At 52.7% G+C, this 21213-nt stretch overlaps 1 protein-coding gene across 22 annotated transcripts in view; it reads right to left on the minus strand.

Annotated features, from left to right (window-relative positions):
- The window catches only part of MYT1L (myelin transcription factor 1 like), a 430813-nt gene that overhangs the window by 56353 nt on the left and 353247 nt on the right, over positions 1-21213 (minus strand). For 13 of the 22 annotated variants that reach the window (XM_058682400.1, XM_058682393.1, XM_058682391.1 and 10 more), the window contains 5 exons: positions 14335-14585; positions 11789-12025; positions 9455-9576; positions 9028-9090; positions 8497-8565 (listed from right to left, as the gene is read on the minus strand). In XM_058682400.1, the coding sequence (XP_058538383.1) occupies positions 8497-8565; positions 9028-9090; positions 9455-9576; positions 11789-12025; positions 14335-14585 (742 nt within the window). Of the gene's footprint in view, positions 1-3764; positions 3891-3994; positions 5717-5770; positions 6225-8496; positions 8566-9027; positions 9091-9454; positions 9577-11788; positions 12026-14334; positions 14586-21213 lie in introns of those variants that run through there. The other 9 variants (XM_058682401.1, XM_058682402.1, XM_058682396.1 and 6 more) reach the window with 4 other exon arrangements.

Below are 21213 nucleotides of genomic sequence, written 5' to 3' on the forward strand. Positions count from 1 at the left end.
AGGAGGGCCCTCTGGGGGCCCTGAAAATGAAGTTTGGCTGAAACAAGTCACTTGTGTGAACCCGGGTTGTGGAAAGGGCATTGTAATGACGCGTTCAGGAGGCAGGCGCTAACGTAATTGGAACAAGGGAAGGACTGACCCTCCCCTCTGTGTGGCAAGCTCTCCAACAGCGGGCTGATGAATGGTCTAAGCAGGCTTGAAAGAGAAATATTTAAGATACTAATGGCAAACAGTCTTCTAACAACCTTAAAGCCCCCAGTGTTCATAATGTATCTGCTAATTATAAGCCAGGTTTATTTAGTCACTGAAGAAGGTGGCCTAAGGATCTCTCTTTGATAACATCTGCTTAATGAAATTTGAATCTCTGTACAAGTTTGAAAGTAATAAAGTGGAATATATTTTTAAATAACATAACAGACTTTCTCCTAACTTCTAACGAATGCTGCTCTCATGGTCCACAACAGTGAGGTCCAGGCAACATGCAGGTGTTCGAGTCTGAAAAGTTACACTGTGAAATTTATATCATATTTAATTCTAATCTGTCTACAAATGGCATTAAATTAAAAAAAGAGGCCAGTAAGTAAAAATAAAAAGACCTCCCCTCCGTTTGTCTATGGCCTAGTACTAAAAAATGTTGAGTACCCAGATGCTAAAAAGAGTCCTACGCTTTTCAGTTGTAGGAATAAAATATTCCTGAATGTGTATTAGAATATGGTAAAAAATATCTTTAAAGAACAGTGCAAACCGAGTCTGGGGTTCTCAGTGGCACTGTCCTATATGGACATCCGCTTGATAGCTGTGACCTTTAAATTAGCTTTGACAAAATGGACACCCTGGAAAGTGCATTCCCCTGGCGGCCAGGGCGCGGTGCGGCACCCAGGAGGTGCGTGTGGCTGCGGCTGCCGTACCGGACGGAGCAGATCTAGAACATTTCCAACTCCCCAAGACTTCTGTTGGACGGCCCTGAAAGACTCGTCTCACAAAGCCGAATTACATTTTCGTTTTGGTTATTAGAAACTACTTTCACTGAAAGTTTTTTCTTAAAAAGAAAATCAGGCGAGACTGGGATTTCTCACGTCTTTACGCCATTACAATCTTCACGGACTCTACTGGAAGGCCGACCACATACCGCTATTTCCTAACTGCGGGGAGAGGACACTGCTGAGCACCTGTGGAGCCTGGAGACTTGGGCCACGCGGAGAACCAAATGGCAGTCACCAGGGCCGGGGTTGTCGCTCTCTCTGTAAACGTGCAGTGGCAGACCTGCACCCCCCTAGGAAGGCGGGTGGGATTTCCCCTGAACGGTCACTCCTGGGAGATCACAGGTCGTGCTCCGGGATAAAGACCTGGGCAGGTGGGGTTGTGAGCTGTTCTGCTCCTGGGTCCACCTGCAGACACTTAGCCTTTCGGGGTCCGTCCTTCTAATCAAGAAAGAAACCAAAGAGAATGGTTCTCTCTCCTGGAATTGTCAGGAAAAAGTGTCCTCCAAAATGCTTGTCAATAATTTCCCAGAAGGAACATCTACTGTGTTTCCAATTTTGTTCATTTTGCTCCAGGGAACTGTAAATTAGTGAAGTGTTTACTGAAATAAAACCTCAAATTTATAATTAAAGGCCGATGAACCCGGTCCTTACTGGCCAGACGTCTTTCCCAAGGAGGCTGGCCTCTCGCCCTACTCAGCGCCAATGTGGGGCTCCCGTGATGTTGAAGGGAGGTCCAAGCTGAGAATCACCCCAGTGGGGCCAGGCATGACAGGAATATGAGATCAAACCCCCGGTAATTGCGAGAGGCCAGAGTCAACTAGACGTAGCATATGAAGCAGACCCAACGACAATTTGATGTGCTCTATGACAGGAAGCGTGCCTAGCTCTGAATCCTGGCCTGAAACCGCGGACGACAAAACCTATAGGTTCACACACACACGGGTGTGTGAATACATTAATGACATATCTTCTATGTAAACGTGTACGCATATATAGAATACCTGTAAAACTGTAATATTTGAAATTGCAAGGAAAATAATGTTTCCTTTGTCTGGTGCACCAAGCATGCTGCGCATTTATAAAGAGAAGTGATTAATCCAGAAGCGAGGTCTGTCTAAAACGTCTGCCTGTGAGTTCCTTGAGGGCAGACACTGCGTCTGTTCTCCGACTACCGATTACAGGCGTTCAAAGAAATAAGTGAATGAAGCAGTGTGGCTCCTGGCTCGTGGACATGCTGTGGCGTGCTCCCATCCAGAAGTCTCTGGAGGGTCCGGACTGCCCCCCTCCGCAGGGCTGCGGGCTGTGAGCCAGAGGCGAGCGTGGGGACAGCCTGGGCATGTGTGTTAAGTGATGGACGCGTACCTACAGGCTCCAGAGGGGCTCCCCGGACCTCCTGCCCAGTGTCACCAGCAGGGGCTTTCCTGTTTGAATTTGAGGACACGTAATGTCCTCCACACCTAGAGGCTCACTGACTACGGGGTGACTTAAAGTTCTCATGATACAAAGTCATTCAGTAAATGTTCGATTAACTTGTACATTCTCCTCCTTTCAATTCTGGTTAATATTTTCACAAAATCCAAATTTTAAAAAGAGCTATGTGATTTTTGTGCATTGATAATAATGTTTACTGAGCGTCCTCTACGTGCCTGCTCCCAGCACGGTCCCATTTCACAGGGGAGGACACTGAGGCACCAAGTCCGAACGACAGTGAGGCCCACGCAAACACCCGAACTGCATCCCAGATGTTGCCGGAGAGCCCCGGGTGTGCTTCTGGAAAGCACAGGTCACTTCCTAAAGGGAATGGGACACTGAAGTTTGCTTCCGGTTTTGTTTTGGTTGGTGTGTGTGTGGATGACCTCCGGTGAGGTTAACGAGATGTACGCCCACGTCCAAACACCTGGGATGCCCGCTGCACAGTCTGGGCGTAACGTTGACCACCAGGAGAAGGAAGTGGGGAGGGGGCTCCCTCGCAGAGACTGAGCCCAGGACGCGGGGCAGCGAGCCCCCTCCCGCGGTGCTGACCGTGGCAGCGTCCGTGCTCCCAGGAGAGTGGAGGCTACTCTGGTTGTCCTCCCCGTAAGCGAGAGTCTCCATGAGCCGTGAGCTGAGGAGCACACAGCTTTGCTTTACCTGTTATGTGTGTGTGCTCACCCATGTGCGTTCACCTGTGTGCATATCAACGTGTACATCTGTGTGTTCATCATGTGTGTGCTCACCTGTGTGTGCTCATCCGTGTGCGTGCTCACCCGTGCACGCTCAGTTATGTGTGTGCTCACCCGTGTGCGCTCACCCGTGTGTGTACTCATCTGTGTGTGTTCACCCGTGTGTGCTCACCCATGTGTGTGCTCATCCGTGTGTGTTCATCTGTGTGCATATCCGTGTGTACATCTGTGTGTTCATCATGTGTGTGTTCACCTGTCTGTGTGTTCATCCGTGCATGCATCGTGTGTACATCCATGTGTGTTCACTGTGTGCTCATCTGTGTCTGCTCATCTGTGTGTACCTCCATGTGTACACCTGTGTGTTCATCCATGTATGTCCACCTGTCTGTGCGCTCATCTGTGTTCATCCGTGTGTACATCCGCATATACGTCTGTGTGTTCACCTATGTTCATCCATGTGTACATCTGAGTGTTCGCCCGTGTGTGTTCACCTGTCTATGTGTTCATCTGTGTACATCCGTGTGTACATCCATGTGTGTTTACCCACGTGTGCTCATCCGTGTGTGTTCATCTGTGTGCATATCTGCGCGTACATCTATGTGTTCATCATGCGTGTGTTCACCTGTCTGTACATCCATGTGTGTTCACCTGTGTGCTCATCCGTGTGCATGCTCATCTGTGTGTGCTCTTCTGTGTGTGTACATCGTGTGTACATCTGTGTGTTCATCCATGTGTGTTCACCTGTCTGTGCTTATCTGTGTTCCTCCATGTGTACATCCGCTTATACGTCCGTGTGTTCACCTATGTTCATCCATGTGTACACCTGTGTGTTTGCCCATGTGTGTTCACCTGTGTGTTCATCTGTGTACATCTGTGTGTACATCCGTGTGTGCTCACCTGTCTGTGTATTCATCTGTTTGTGTGTGCTTGTGTATGCCTGGAGTCATCCTCAAACATTCTCATTTTCGGTTTGCTATAATATGCTTACCTATAATTCTTAAACTTAACTTATTTTAAATCAGTCCTACTTAAGATAAAATAAAAAATCTACGTGCAGCCAAGCGTGTGTCTTAGGGTATTTTCAGAACCCCCTGGGGAGTGGACGTCCTAGACCTTGTACAGTTGTTGCACCCTGAGGCCTGAGGTACGTTCTGCAGGGGGAGCGGTGGGCACGTGCCCCAGACAGAACCCGAGCTAGGGGTGTGTGTGCCCGGGACACATCCCCAGCTGTGTGTGCTGCGTGTGTACAGGTCAGCAGTCCTGGCTGGTCTCCAGCGCAGCCCTGGGGGGCTGGGGGGAGTGGCTGCTGTGCGTGCGGGGCTGCCGGTGGGACTGAGCCGTGCACTCCCACTGCATTGCCCCTGATCTGAGGAGGGCCAGCGCCGTGTGCAAAACCCACTCGGTCTGAGCGCTGTCACTGCCCCCTACAGCCCGTGGGTCCAGGCCTAGCCACCAAAACACCCATCCCTCAGTGTCCACACCCGGAAAATGGGCCGAACCCCTTCAGCTCTTCTCTCCGGGGGCAGTGTGTGCAGAGGCCCTCTGTGAACCGTCAGGCACCCTGGGCGGGGGACACGCCAACCCATCAGCTGCGCTCTTGTAAGTGCAGTGGGGAGGGGGGGCTCCCGAGCTCCTCTCAACCCCAGTGGGCAGAGCTCTGCTCTCGCACCAGGGGCCTGGTGGGGCTACAGCCCTGCCCGACCCTGCCGCCACCAAGAAGCTGGACTCACACAGCAGTGGCCGCCCCTCCGTGGGAGAAGCCAGGCCCGCGTGGAGGGCAGCTGTGATTCACCAAGCCCTGTGCATTCCCTTTTGTAAACCGTGAAGACAAGCCATTTCAGAACTGAGGATTACGTATGGGAACTGGTGCCCAGAGAAAGTGCATGCCGGACAACAGAAGCCTCAGGACGAGCCGCCTGCATCAGACCCCAGTAAATAATCCTCCTGCTGCCTAAAAAAACCAGCCCTAGAACATTCTAGAAACAAGCAGCTTGCAAAGCAAAATAATATCGTGGCCAAAATTCAAACTTTTAATTCTTTGATTTAAATAAATTGTGGCCTATGTAGGGGTTACAATTCCTGTGTACCTAGGACAGATGCCCAGAGACGCCAGGAAATGCAGGAAAACGCAGGGCCCCCACCCCATGGTGCTGAACCAGAAGCTCCAGCATCAAGAAGGACGGGTGAGTGGCCCCCACAACCCTCTCTCCCACCACGCTCACGAGCGGCAGGGATGGGGGCTGCTAAGAGAAAGATCCAAATAATGAAGAGGTATCTAAATTTGGCCAACCAAAGTATAAATGGAAGCCAATTTGGGGGCCCGTTTTTAGAGCTAATTGCCTCTGATTGAAATCGGTTTTGATTTGGCTCGAATTGGAGGCTCAGACGGCTACGGCACCTACATGCCGCCCGTGTCTACAGTGATCGCGCATCTGGAAGCGGACGGCTCCCGGCGGGAGGACGTGGCTTCGCAGGAAAGAGGCGGACAGCGATGTGAGGCGGCTTCCAAGCTCTTCCCCGTTGGTCCCTTCGGGTCCTCTTGGCCATGAAATCTTTAGAGAGGGGACTTCCCTTCAGAATGAGAACTCGCGTTAGGCAGAGTCCTCACCAAAAAGTCTCTTTGATTTGAACAATTCTATCTATCCTCCCCCCTACTTTCAGCCTGGGGTCCCAGTGAGTGTCACGGCCGGTGAGGCAGGTTCGCAGGATGTGTATGTGACACACGGCACATCGGCCCAAAAGTGTGTGCACGTGGCACGCGGGCTTTCCTGGGCTTACCCCTGCTTCCCTCCTGAGCCCCTACACTGTGCTGTCTACACTGCACGGGCCGGGGACCAGGGCGAGCAGCCCTCGAAGAGTGCGAATGGTATTCACGTACAGGTTACATTTTAATACATTTTCAGTTTACATATTGCACATAATTAGACATAAAATTACCCACTTCTTTTAAAGAATATCCCCAATGTGTTGCCCTGGGTAAGAGCGGAGCAAAGTGTTGTCTCAGGAAGTTTAAGACGCTTGAAGATCCAAGACCAAGAGTTTATCTGGCACAACTCATCTTTCCATGATCAGAAACGTCCTGTTAATGGCCAACAACCAAAATTCAGTGTCAAGTGTGACAAGAGGAACATTTCCAGAAAGTTCCACACTAGAGAATCTTTGGGAGGGTACTGGCACCTCCCGTCTAAGGTCTTTATGAAGAAGTAGAATTGTGCGCCTACAACGAACGGTGTGATCTCACTCTGTCACGTAAGCAGCTGCCGCAGCACAGACTGACCAAACCTTTCGAAGATTTGAAGATGTATGTGATCTGTTGAGGGGGGCAGGTGCGTGAGTTGTTCTAGAGAAAGCTGCTGTAGATCTTTAAGGAATCAACCTACGCTCCTATGCAGGGAAAAGCCATCCCCAAGGCCCTCGTGACTCAGACTAAAGGTAACGAGTGGAGGGGTATCATCGAATAAGACGTTACAGGACAACAGATATTGTATTCTATAGTTTCCTCAGGTGGGAAAGACTTATCATCAAGTAAAACTCAGTCGCTGAAATATTGGAGTTTTTATAGCAGACATTTAATTGGAACCCGTAGTTTTGAAGATCCACCAATAAAAATGGGCCATTTTAGAAAACTGGTCAAGTTTAGATTTCCCAGAAAGGATTGCTCAAAATGGCATTTAGTTGTTGCAAAGACACGCTGACAAAAGAGCGTGGCTTTCAGATGAACCACAATTAGGAAAAGGCCATCACTCCCTGAAGGTCAGTTCTCCCCCAGGAACAGGCAGCATGGAGGGAACGGACCACTCCAACACTGCCCTGGAGGACGAGGAGGGCGGACCGCCTGCCTCTGAAGACACGGATGGCGAGGACCCTCACCCACCTTCTGAGACGAAAGAGAAGAAGACAGTGCGGACGGAAGCCAGAGAAGTGGCGGCTATGCTCGGAGCTTCGGGGCAGCGTAAACCGAGCCCAAAGTCAAGGGATGAACACCCACAACACCTAGGTCCCTCGGAAAACTACTCTGGCCTCTGGGGGTGTTGAGACGCTAACCACTTAGAAGCAGTCCTAGATACAAGCTGTGCAAGGGCTATTTCTTGTTTACGGCTGGCCCGCTGGAACTGCATATACGTACGCCAGACTTTTGCAAAGCATTCCTCATCAAGAAATTCAAAGGAAAGGTGCCATGGTCTGATGTGTTGGCCACGTTCCATGTGCAGTTAGTCACGTTTTGATCATGAGGGAAATAAGGCTTTAAGCTGTGAGAAAGGATGTCTTAACAAAGTGGGTTGAGGTGTTCTTGCACCTGTCCGTTCTGAGGTTCTAAAAGCTACTTGTCCATTAGGCACTGCGTGGACGACACTAGACTTTAAGGCCGTTAAGTAAGAGGATGCCCTCCGGGTGTTTACACGCCATGAAGAAAACGCCAAGAGTCTCGTGACGGAAGGGCTAGTTCAGGAGGTCACTGAACATGAGCAGGTGATCTATGGCGCTAGGGCCTTGGACAGGGATCCTGCAAAAAATGACATGATGTGAAACAGAGCCCTACACTCTGAGACAGGCCTGGTGTAGCACAGTGGGACAGGTGTGGGGTGGAATCCTTGGAGAAGGAATCGTGTCTCCTCCGATCAGAGCGCCGGAGACTTTCACGCACTCTCTAGGACTTGTACTGACTCCTTCCAAAACTTGAGTCGGAACTGAATGTGGTTCTGCATTTTCAAAGAAGAGAAACCTTAGTCTGGGGAAATAAATGTAAGTGATCAGATTTATGCTTAAAATATAGAAAGAGTTACAGGCACAGGGGAGAGGGAGAGCGAGCGGCTGGAGGGGTGTGTGCCTGAGTGCTGGCGAGCTCCTGGCTGGACCCATCGGTGAGGTGACGCTGTCCTAGAGTCTTTGGAACTATGACCACAGCATGCCTAGGGAATTGGCTACTGTCGTGGTGAGTCCTTGTCATCAGTGCTATTTAAATGCCCGTATTTTAAATGATCGTATTAACTAGTGACTGCTAAAAAACCAGTTTTTCATCTTTTAGGTTATAATCGTTTCCTAAAAGCTTGAGTACCTCTGTCAAACTTCCTTTCCGTGTGCATGCGTATCAGGAGAGAAACTACTTATGCCTGAGAAAATTCAGGACAGAAAGGCTATGGCATGAGAGAGCTAGAGACAAATGAGAAGCAAGAGGCAGAGAGACTGTCCGGAAAGGTGACCGAAATCCCGAGGACCCGGTCGTGTGTGCTGTCCAGGCACTGCGGGCGCAGGTGATTTTCTTAAAGACACTTTCCTTTACATGTGACACACCCATTTCGTTACTACTAGGTGCAGAGATTTTTAAAAGAATGATTTTCGTTAAATCTTACTTGAGTTCTTGTGAGCTGGTAGCCAGCATGCTTCGAATGCTTTTGTCAGCGAGGGGGCAGCCGGACAGACTGTAAGACAGGCCAGAGAGTCAGGTGAGTAGCGGCTCCCGCCAGCTTACGCTCCCGGACAAACACAACATAAAGTTGAAACTAAAAAGTTTAATGCAGAAAAGCGATGGGGCAAGTGCTGTATATTGAATTTTTTTTTTTTTTTGGTATAATTAACTTGGCATGTTTACGTCTTCATGGAAGCAAACAGGTCTGTTAATAAACGATTTTTGCAAAAGAATACGAAATGTTTGCGCTCTTTGGTTTAAATGTTTGTAAAGAATTTTCCAAATCGAGGTGGTTTATCCGAATGTAAAAGACACTATACAACACATAAATCAAGCACGATTTTATAGGTCAACATAGAGCACTTAGAGGGTTGACACGTAATTCGACGTTTTTACTTTGACAGCATTGTTGAGGTAAGCTGAAAACAATAAATTGAAAAGACAGAATCCACCATGAGAAAAAATGAAGTCACACCTTCTATGTGAGGCGTAATTACCAGTCACATGACCACTCCCATCACACCTTGGTGTTGGACATCTGCCACCAAACAAAAACAAAAACAGCCAAAATAGTAAGTAGGTTTAAAAAAAAAAAAAAAACTTTAAGAAAGTTTCATTGTTTCCAGTTTAGCTGCAATGTCTGTGAGGGGGTTAAGCGCCCTGAGGGAAGCTGCAAAAAACGGCACGGACCAAATGGTAGAAGGCGTCTCCATCACACAGAGCGTCCTGGGAACAAGCAAGCCACGCGGCTTCTCGCTCCACTGAACTGGCAGTTTGAGACATTTATATGCTGCGAACGTCGCATGCTCAAACGGCAAGGCATGTACAGATCGGTTTTTAAAAATAAGCCAAAGAAAGGGACAGTCGAGAAGAGCAGGCATCTCGCCTGGAGTTATGCTTACGTTATTAAGTCCTTTTTGCTCTCCTTGCACTGGGGGTACTTGGGCTTGGGGCTGGGGATGGTCACCTCTCCCGGGTACCTTCTCTCCTCCAGAGCCTCCTGGAATGGGTCCAAGTCTTCCGGCTGCGGGCAAAACACAGCTTCAGGGCCGCACAGACGACAGTGTGACAGACCGACCGCAGACGCGTCCCACTGGGGCGCCGGCCGCCTCTGCGTTTTCCTCCCCTCCCACCGCTGTCCCTTTAAAGGTATTCCACGCCTTTGTCCGGATGAGGCCCCTGCCGCAAGCGCGGAGCGGGGCTCTGTTCAAAGACTATTGCTTTCCGAGCGGACCGCAGCCGCTCACCTACCGCTCTAAACCTCTAAATTCACGGTCACCTGTCGGGGGGCAGGGCCTCACTCGATATTTCTGTTGGGGTACTAATAAGAGGGACAGACACATGGTTCGGAAACCAGAGACCCTGTTTCTTCGTTGGTCTTTCTCACTCGATGCCCAGCAAGCACCTGTTGCTGTCCGGCACCCGTGTCCGACACTGACCTGCTAAGCTTAAACACTGACCCTACACATGTTCTAGAACGAGAGTTATTCCGACCATCGGTGAGCATTCTGCGCGTGTGCGTTAAGTCCCAAGGCGAGGGAAGACCAACTGAGATTAAGGTTGTAGTTCTCAGTTACTCTTATGCAACATTTTCTTTTTCAACAGAAAGTGTCTCCTCCTGGGTAAGCGGGTCCCCTTGCGCTAACTAAGAAATGCCTATAGATGGCAGTACTCAGCAAACGTGTCTTGTGAATGCTCGCGAGTACTTTTTCCTTCTGGGACGGTCTGTATGTTGAAAACACTTCTGTCGGTTTAGGAGGGCTTAATTTTAATTAAAATAAATTCGGAGACTCAACCATCACACCTTATTTGGTGGTGATGATTTAACACCGTAGGAGAGAAAAGAATACTTTGGAATTTAGCTTTTGCCACTCAGACTCTATTCTTTGGCGATGCGTGGCTTCAATTTAATCAAATTTAATCAAGAATAAAGACGATGGGCTTTGAGATGAAATGGCCTTATAACCGGGTGCCTTTTCTGCCAATTCTTACAAATAGCTAATGTTCCCTTTTTTTCTGCACTTCCTTGTTTCCCTAAGAAGCTATTGCTTTGATGGTGGTCTCCCTCTTGTATTCAAAAAGGATTTTCATTTTCCGGTGGCTAAAGATGTCATAATTTTCAGAACTGAACACTGGAGAAAAAGCCGGGACAATACAGAACAACCTTTTCTTCGCTTCTTTTCTCAGCTTCAAGGCTATTTTCACGACTTGGGGAACTTGAGTGTGAACGTTGTGACTACAGGTCTCCCCCACTTGGCGAAAGCGCGCGTCACACCACTCTGCTCTCATGAAAGACCCACATTAGTACCTGCTTCTGCTAACAGAAAGAAACCAAAGAGGATTCGTGCTTCTAGGAAAAGAGGCGAGAAACGCAATAGCGCTCAGTGTTGGTTTTGCGGAGAGCCGTCGGAGCGGCGGCTCGCACCCGGGCCGCGCGAGCCGCCCTGCCGGGCACGCTCCCGCCCCCGAGGGCCCACTCAGCAGCGTCTCAGTGCCTGGCTCCAGGGCCCCGACCTGTGCCTGTGAGGTGAGCACCTGGGCTTCGTTTCAGGCCATTTCCCTTTCGCAAAGTGTGTCCTCGGGTTGAGAAAAGCCTGAGAGGTTATTTTTGGGGTCTGGGGATGCTGAAAATACATTCCATATAAATTACTGGTACCTGCTTCTGCACTTTGTGCCATTTGGCTTAGGAAAGTCTCCACAGGAAAGCTACAATTTCCGGTCACCGTACTTCAAAAGTATGTTCCTGACATAGCTGTTTTAGCAATACTGCAGTCAAGGAAGATTCAGGCGATTATACTAAAGCAACTTCTCAGGGCTGGAATATACTCTTCTGAATATTTTAGGTTTCTCTGGGAATAGGCACGAGCCTTCGCGTCAAAGAGCTAGCTAATTAACAGCACACAATTAACCATTTAAGTACTTAACACTCTCCTTAGGATTGTCTATCTGCAGGGAAAACCATGCATCATAGCAACATGTCGCCCAGAAAAAGGGACGGGCTGGCTGTTGACGTCTTTTCTTAGAGACATCGTTTGTAACTAAATGCACTTGTTGGAAAATAAAATTCACGCTCAAAAAGAACCCGGGGTTTGTTTCACCGAATCGGTGTCAGTGACAAATCTCTCCCTGGTCCACGAAGCGTGTGGTCAGCCCTAGTCAGCCGAGGTCATCCCGCGGGTGCCCGCCGACGCCCGACCCCGCGCCCCGAGCCGGCCGGCAGGTGGGGGGGGACGTACAGGGGCCTCGCTGGTGTCACCCCCGTCCGCCCTGCGGGGCTTCATCTTGGTGTAGTCCACGGGCAGCTCCCAGCAGTCGTCCTCGCCCAGCTGGAAACACCGGCCACCCATCACCGCCTGCTGCTGGGGGGACATGGGCTCCAGGGGCGTCAGGACCGGGCAGCAGCTCTCCCGCGGCCGTGGCTTGTTCATGCTGAGGTCCAGAGTCCCGTTCTCATCCACCTCCATGTCGGGGTTCTGCCGGACAGAGAGACATGGTGACCGTGCGGCTCCACCGCCAGCCACAGCCCTGCCTTCGGCCAGTGCAGAATCCAGACACGGATTCCTCCTGGGGTCTCCCGCGCATGGGCTCCAGAGGTGAGCGAAGCAGTGCCCTGGGGACATGTCTGCTGTCCCGCACTTAGCCGCGACATTGGATGGCAGGTGCGTGCATCTATTCACCTGTTGGTGACCTGCGACCTGTCCATCTAGCTCTTATTTATTTGTCTACCACTCACCGCTTCTCTTTATCTTCTCTTTTCTGCAGTTCCCCTCCGCTTTTAGAAATAAGCCTGGCCGGAAGACAATCATGCCTAATCTCCACTCCATTCCAGCTCAAATACTGTTTAAGAGATCAGGGATAGATGTGTGTTTACGCTTAAAAATTCTCCTTCAGTTTCACTGATGCAAATACTTCAAGACCGGGAGAGGAGGAGACCAGACCAGTCAGAGGCATGGAGGGCGAGGGAGAAGGAGCCAGAATTTACTTTCCAATAAAAATGCTGCGATGAACAGCCTTTCCACCTTAAGGGAGGGAGGTGTGCAATCACAGCTCAAATGACCTCTAGTCCAGTGATTCCAGTCTGACCTACTCTGCGTTTCAGCAAGCCCGAAATTTAGACAACTGTCTTAAAAAAATAAAGAAGTACAGGGTGAGGGTTTTTTTTTTTTTTTTTAAATGATGCTTTGAAACAGACGAAGAAGTCTTCAGACCTTGCCTCTCCGGAGGAGGGAGGCAAGGAAGGACACATGAAGGGCAGAGCGAGAAATACCGCCAACCACCCTCCGCTTCTGTTCCCGGAGAGTTACACTCTCTTGAGCAAAATTCGGGTTTCAGGCTGGCATGAAAGCTGCTGCCTACCCCAGCGTCTGGCAGCTCTTTCCTCTGGACGTCACAGCGGAGGGAAGCTGCCCGGACGTCGGCCCATCCAGGCTGCTACCTTGATAAATTACCGAGCGGGATTCTGTCTGTGCTCTTCCTGTCCGTGAGCACTCCAGCTTTCAAGCTCTCCTACTAATTTAGCCTTCATAATGTTGGAGTTAATTCTCTCAGTCTTAGGTTTAATAAAGTGAAACAAAATCCGAAGGGGTTACTGTCTTTTTTTTTTTCCTCCTTGCCAGGGAAGCCCGTCCATGCTAGCCTTGAATTTTAGCAGCCCTGATCACCACAGAAATCGCACGCCCCTGACACTTCTCCATAATCGTGGAATAAAAATATTAAGAGTAAAGAAAGCGGGGCGCCTGGGTGGCTCAGTCGGTTAAGCGTCCGACTTCGGCTCAGGTCATGATCTCACGGTCCGTGAGTTCCAGCCCCGAGTCGGGCTCTGTGCTGACAGCTCGGAGCCTGGAGCCTGTTTCCGATTCTGTGTCTCCCTCTCTCTCTGACCCTCCCCCGTTCGTGCTCTGTCTCTCTCTGTCTCAAAAATAAATAAACATTAAAAAAAAAAAAGAGTAAAGAAAGCATTTGCAAAACATGAAATTACCGGCCTGTCTCCATTCATACGCATCACAAGCACTCGTAAGGAGTCCCCTCAGGTCTGAGGGCTCAGGGTGCGTGGCCGGCTGCGCTAGTACAGGAGAAGGGGTGACGGAGTGGCCCCCGCCAGGTGGCGCCCTCCGCTCTGCGGCAGCCTGAGGGACTGTCCTGCCCCCACGTCGGCAAGGTGACAAACCCTGCGAACAGACGTCTCCGCACTAAAGAAAGCCAGCCGGGATGCGTGGCAGTCCCAGCGGAGACTGGATTTCTACTTTCTTTCTTCCCTGATACTAGTGACCCACTGGGAGCGAAGGGACAGTCCTGTGCTTGATTTGACAGCGGGGCCACCGGACCCTCCTGGTGTTCAGGGTTCCGGGCACGTGGCCGCTTCACTTTCCTACCGTCCCTGTGGCCACTGAACCGACGTGAGGGCACTGGCTGTCCTGTTTCCAGAAACGCCCCCGGGTCCTAAGGGCGGCGTCCACGCACACGTTACTCTACCAGGCCTGCGCGTGCCCCCCTCCCCGCCCCCCGCGTCAGAGAGCCGGTCGTCCTGGGACGCGTGCGACTGAAGCCGCTCCCAGCAAAGCCACGCGTGGGGCTCCGCTAGGTCGCGCGCTTTGTGGGGGAAGTAGCACCGGGGGCGCGGGCCCCAGGGGGCGCGGCGCCGGGACGCGCGCTTTGTGGCGGGATCCGCTGGGGTAGGAGCGCCCGGGGCGCGGGCTCCAGGGGGCGCGCACGGCCCGGCAGCGGGCACCCGGCGGGGCGGGGCGGGGCGGGGCGGGGTGGGGGGGGGGAGGGGGTCGCGTACCCGCGCGGCGCACAGGTCCTGCGGCTTGGTGGACAGGTTCTGCGGCATCTCTCGGCAGCGCGTGGACAGGTTGAGGATGGCCGTGGCGGCCATGTGCGCCGCCTCCATGTCGTGCGCGTAGTCGAAGCTGCTCTTGCTGCACGTGCTGCTGGCGCTGCTCCCGCCCCCGCAGCTCAGGTTGCTGCTGCTGCTGGGCGCGTAGCTGCTGGTGGTGCTGCTGCTGGGGCTGGCGTTCTTGCAGTACCGCTTCGCTGGGGAGACACGGGGACAGGGGCGACTCGGGGCCCCGCCAACGGGGCGACGGCAGAGCGGGGCCCCGCGCCCCGCCACCCGCACCGCTGCCCTCCCGCCGGCCCGGGGCACACCCGCGCCGGCGGCGGGGGGGGGGGGGGGGGGGAGGGGGCTGATGGGTGGAGAAAAGCCCATCTGGCCTTTCCCCTGTGACCCTGGGAAGTTGGCGGGGACGGAGAGCCGGGTGTGGGGGGCGGCGGCAGGGGAGACGCACGCGTCTCTCTGGCAGGCCACACGTGGCTGCGGTGGCCACCGCCCAATCCATTTAGAGGCGCACACCTGGTTAGGGTCGGGTCCCCTGATGTCAGGGCATGACCAGCGTGCCTGGCCTGCTCCATCCTGGAGGAGGGGTGTCCCCGGTCAGGACTGCCCATGGGCTCAGGGGGGCCACGGGGACCCCACAGACCTCACGGGCTCCAGAGACTGGCCGCTCCTTCCGGCCGGGAGGGGCCTCAGTGGCCACCTGGGGCTCGCTGTCTTGTGTGCAACCGCGCAGCCTGGTGGGGGCCTGTGTGCTTTGGGGGGTGGCCCAAACACCCCTTGCCTCAGGAAAAGCCTGGTCCTGTGATTCTAATAAAGAGCCACACGGAGGAACCAGCAACGTCAAGGGACAGACGACGGCACGGGCCGTGGGCTGAGCCCAAGGTGAGCAGGGCAGGGCGGCCACGTGCACGCCCCACACGGGCCCTCCTCCTCGTCGCGACGGCCTCCTGTCACCCGCGGGGAGCCTGGCTCCCAGGATGCCCTGGTGAACAACCCGCGCCACCCACGGCTCAGCCACTTGGGAGCCAGTGTTGCTTTCGTTCGTTCGGAATCTCTGGCACGCGGGTGGGGAAACGTTTGTGGGTTATTCGTCCGGGCCCTGTGGCCATTGCCAGGGGCGGCAGAGCCACAGGCTGTCTGTCCACCTGCAGGCTGCCAGATCTCCCCTGGGGTCCTGGGCGGTGAGGGGTCACCCAGGGCGAAGCTGGGGGCGCGGGAGATGCCCACGGTCCTCTCCCTCACGGGGTCCCTCGCTCCGTCCTCGAGCGGCTCTTTCCCGACCCACCCGCACGTTTGCGCGTCCTTTCCAAAGCAACTCGCTACTCGGCCGGCTCTCCCGGCGTGTCCAGCGCTGGCAGCAGCGGTCCGTGCCTGGAGCCGCTCTCCGCGGAGGACACGCGCAGCGCTTTCCTCCCGGAGGGAGGGGCACACCCGGCGATGTGACCAACGGACCCCCCCTCCCGCACCGGCGCGGTCATCGTGAGCAATGGCACGAGGGTGCCCAGAACACCTCATTCGGATACAAGTGGCAGAATAAAGAAGGCCTCACGGTTGAGAACTTGCAACTTTGGACCAAAGGCCTCTTTCATCTTGGCCCCGGGTCGCACAGCGATGCTGGCAGAGAGCACGCGGGCCCTGGGGTGCGGAGGGCCACTAGGCCCTCCCACGGCCCCCACCACGAGTCACAGAGCCGCTGCACGGCAGGTGGCCGTTTGAAGTCCCCTTGCGTGGACCAGAGGGTGACTGCACACACTCGGACCCGGCATGAGAGCGGGCCAGCTCTCTCTCCTCAAGGACTCGTCACACACCCGTTGGCGTGTCTGCGATGTGACCTTCCTTCCTCTTTCTTCTGCGAAGGCAGCTTGTCTAAGCAGAAAATGGCACCGTGGGTGCCAGTGGCCTGGGGGGCTGAGGCAGCAATGCAGGGGCAGCCGACAGAGACCCTCCCTGGAGAGACAGCCCCCCGTGCCAGACCTGAGCCTCGGGCACGGGGAACCACGTGACACAGCAGCTTGGGGTGCGCTCTGCCTGGGCTGAAGTCGTGGCTTTACACCATTTATAACTTTGACACAAAAACAGGCCTATCAGGGCGCCTGGGGGCTCGGTCGGTTGAGCAGCCGACTTCGGCTCAGGTCATGATCTCACGGCACCTGAGTCGGAGCCCCGGTCGGGCTCGCTGTTTTCAGGGTGGAGCCTGCTTGGGACTCCCTCTCTCTCTGCCCCTCTGCTCACGCTGTCTCAAAAATAAATAAAAATAAGGGTATAAAAATTGTAGGAAAAATGAAATAGTATTTATCAGGGAGAAATTTATATTTCTCCCTGTCCTTAGCGAGGGTTAACCGCTGGCTCAGGAAAGAAATGTGGTGCACGTACGTGAGAGAAAAGGCCACTTCGTGGTGAAAGCAAATTTCAATTTCTAAAAGAAAGTAAGCAGGACACGTGTTCATACGGCAAATGGCAGCAAACTTTTGGGACGGTGCGTGTACTGCAGCAAACGTTGGGATCTTGAATTCTGGGGGCGGGGCAGAATCCTAGCCGTGACTGACCTGGGGGCCACCTGCCGATGGGCCTGACGCAGGAGAAGTCCTGGGACAGGCATCCACGTCATGTGCGGCCTCCTACTAAGCGTGACCCCCTCCTTCCTCCTTTCATTCAAAACGAAAACAAGAGTGTGGACTTCAAGTCTTCCGGGTAACGTGGCTCCTACTCGTAGGATGCTCGCAAAGCCGGCGACACTGACCGCTGACCATGAGCAAATGCGCTCCCCTTCCCAGTCAGTCAGCAGACAGAATCTGTCAGTGTCCCTCCGCGTGTCGGCCTGTCACTGGAGGTTATGGGGTGCACACTTTCCCACGAGACCGCCATCACCACGCGCGGCAACCGCGGCAGCCAGCCACGCCCCACCCCGCGTTGAGACCCCTCTTCAAGGATTCTGCCCTCTCTGGCGGGACAAAGAAAGACTCCGTGGGATTTCTACTGACTAAATATGACAAGTTGGAAAATAAAAGCAACCAGCTTCCAACCAGAGCCTTCTGGTGACCCTGTGCTAAGTGCGTGCCTCCTTCCTCCAGGAATGCCCACCTTCTGATGTATTGACATAAAGGAACAGACCGATGCATCCTTACGAAAACCAGACATAAAGAGCATAGTCCAGACGTTCGCCTCCTGAGGCTTCACCCGCGGGCTGGGAGCCGGCAGCCGGCAGCCTGGTTGCGTTCAGGCATCCGCACACCCTGATTCACGGCGCTGACTCTCACAGTGTCGACGTAAGTCAGCATCGTCTTGAGCACATGGAGACAGACGCAGAGGATACGTGGGAAAGGAGCTTTTTGGCGAGAACCCGCTAGAGGAGGTCTGCCCGTCGTTCGCTCACGTTACTTAAAGCATCGGATCCCAGTTGGGACTCTCCATTTTCCTGCTCACCCATGCAGTCGGGTGGTGTTCTCTGCATGGCCCCGGTCTGCCTGGCCGGCCCCGGCACTGTGAGGTTTGAATCGGCACAGGCGCTTCCGGTCCAGTGGGAAGAGCAGCTGTTTACCCTGAACTGCCACGCGTGGGGCCCAGAGCTGCATGTGGGCCGAGGACAGTTGTCCGGTTCTGCACAAGTGACCTCGTGAAGTTAGGAGGAGGGCTGATTAGTGCCAGCCGGGTCGAGTCAGAGCGCTGAGAGCAGCAGAGGCCCTGGGAGCGACTGGCCCTGGGGGGAGCCCGCGGCCAGGCGCGGGCAGGACGGGGGCCTTCCGGGGAGAGCTGGCTGGGGGCAGCAGCGAGGAGGCCTGGAGGGTCTGGGTCCTGAGGATTCACCCCAGACGGCCATCCAAGCAGCTCCGCCAGCCGGGGGGCCCAGGCAGGGTGGAAGGTGGGAGGTTGAGCACATTGGGGTGGTACTGAGTCTGAGGAGCAAAGAGAAAAGTCCAGTTGATCACTAAGCGCTTAGCTTGGAGGATTTGGGAGTTGGCAGCAGTACAAAGGGAGGCTCGTGGTGGGAGCCCATGGGGGCTCTGGCGACTGTGGGTTTGGACAGAGCTTGGGGCCGTGATAAGTTGCCCAGAGACAAGAGTGGAGATGTCTTAGCCTGGGGTTGGCAGCTGTTCCTGTAAAACACCGGACAGTAGTCTAGGTGTCGTGGGCCCCATGGTCTCCGGCAGAAGCACTCAGCTCTGCCGTTGTGCGAAAGTGGTCACGGGCCAAACAGATGAGGGTGGCCGGGGGCCCGTACAGCTTTACCTATGAACGGTGAAATTTGAATGTCACGTGATTTTTAGATGTCACAAATTCTTCCTTTCCCTCCAACAATTTAAACATATTAGAGCCATTCTCAGCTCATGGTAACAAACAGTTAAGGGGAGATGCCAGCCTGGTGCCCATGGGAGAGGGCAGGGCCGACACACATGTGCAGGAGCCCCACATTCTTTCCCACTTTCCCTCCTTGAATGCCCTGCACATAGACTTTCAAGCCTTATGAGAGAGAACCCCAAGCTCCTTGGCATAGTGGGTGATACACAGCCATCTCGTCGCCCTCTCCACAGTTGCCTGTTCCTACTTTCAGGCACCTTGCCAGGCCACTGGCCATTCCTACCAGCCCATGGGGCTTCTGTCTTTGTATAACTTCTACTCAAGCTCATGATCAAGTGTAAGGTTTGCCACTTCAATAAAGCTCATGCTAATTCCTCCAGAATGGATTCTTTCCTTCATTGTCTGCATGAGTGTGTGTTTCACTGCCTTCCATTTGTTCTCAAGCTCTTCCTTGAAACTTGACATCCAGAGGGAAAGAAGAGATAGATAGATGATACATGATAGACAGATGAGTGGATGAATGTGGATGGATGGATGGATGGATGGATAGACGAATGGATGGATGGATGGATGGATGAACAGACGGATGGATGGATGGATGAACAAACGGATGGATGTGTGGATGGGTGGATAGACAGATAGACAGAAAGACAGATAACAACTAGCCAGTGTCTGGAAGAATGCAGGCAACTAAATCAATGTGTGTTGAGTGTTTTTGATCACAGGTGGTGGGACCTAAGTCATGATATCCAAACACTGGAGAGAAAGGTCCTACTCTTTTTTCCTGTTTGGCATTTCCATGGTCCTGCCCCTTCCTCCCACACGTTATGCTTCTCCTCACAATAAGCTCATTTCATGGTTATTCTTCAAGAGCAATGACTCAATTCTCTGCACCTGCAGCAAGTCCCAGGGAGGACGCTCTTGTAGGGACCACAGAGTACAGTGGCTCTGTGGTGCAGAGGTCCAGAGAAGGCTCCTCTCAGCTCTATCCCATCAAGAAAACTGACCTGTTTCATCCTTAATGGGCACTTTCTTTGATGTTTTAAAAGTCTGTCAGATGAATCTAGTGTAAGGAAAACATGGAGTCACCGATGATTTTCTTGGTAAATTGTGGTGAAAGACTGCCTTTCTTTTGCTTTTTTCTCCTTTCTTAAAGATGTAATATTGAAGTTTTTCTTCTGTATTCTTGCTTCCTTGTGGGCCAGCTGAAGAGCATGGCTCAGCCCTGGTTTCTGACAACAGGTGTTTTCAGGCTCGGTGAGAATGAATGCCAACGATCAAATGTCTGTCCAACTCTCTAGAGCTGTCAGCCAATTCTCACAACAGCTCCGTGAGGTCCATGGGGTGGACCACTAACTCACGAACTAACCACTAACTAACACCCAGGAAGATTATCTGCCCCACACCACGCAGCTCCTAAACAGAACAGCCGAGAATACGCCCAAGTAGGTTTGATGTCTGGCGCAGGAAAATGTACTCTACTGGTCGTGACCTCACCCAAAGTGCAACCATAACTATGAGGTTAAGGAAATCAGGCCACACATAACAACAGGTGTGGCAAGCAGGTGCGGGAAGACAGGCTTCCAGAGGAACTCCTTCTCCAGTCACCGCGTGAGATGTCACTGAATCGGAAATCGTGTAAGCGGAACCCTGATGACATGGGTTCAGTTTTTTTGCTCCTTCCTTTGCAATCACATGGATAAAATTCTCACAAACCAGAAACTGGCAAATCATTAGGATAAAATAAACAGAACAAAAATAACTATTTTCTGTTATACCCTAAGACACTCCCTTTTCTCCACCTACAGTTTTCTTCCTCTACGTTGAGAATCGATACGCACAAGGATAATCAATATGCAACACATCTAGGAAATACTAAATTTCATTCACTATGCATATTAATTGTTATTAAGGCAAAGAATGACTACCATAACTTAGACACATGCGCAGCAACTCACACTGAATTGTAAAGAGGTTTTGGAACTCCCCAAGCGTTCAATCGAAATGAACTTTTTTGTGTGCTGTGATTTTAATTAAAGATCTTTTTCAGAGAGGAGTTAAAAGATCTTTAAAGGCCCATCTCCTTGCCTCCACTACAGAACACCAAGATAAGACTTATAAGTCATCAGAACTCCTATAACCCACATCTTAGTCGGAAACGCTTGCCAACTCGGTCCGTATATATCCTAGAATTCCAAGCAGAGTTGCGGTCGGATAAATACATGGTGTCAGAGAAACGCAGTGGTCCCTCTCTCGTTCAACGACTTACCATGTTAGCAGTGGGAACCGAAGGCAACTAGTTCACGCCCCTGGCAGAGGGCCCAGAACCCGCGAGAGGAAGGAAGCTGCCCCCTCCTGAGGAGGTGGCATCTCATCTGTTCTACCTGCTCTTTGTTTCTGGCGGATGCATGGTCGCTAGGTCACAGGGGGCGGCCCTGCCTGGCCCCACTCGTGGTGGAGGAACAGGCCAGGGCCGGTGCCTGCTGGAAAGAGGCTGGGTGACACCGGTAGAAATCGTGTGCCCTTGGA

Source organism: Neofelis nebulosa, chromosome 9 (genome assembly GCF_028018385.1).
Source record: "Neofelis nebulosa isolate mNeoNeb1 chromosome 9, mNeoNeb1.pri, whole genome shotgun sequence".
Taxonomy (NCBI): Eukaryota; Metazoa; Chordata; class Mammalia; order Carnivora; family Felidae; genus Neofelis; species Neofelis nebulosa.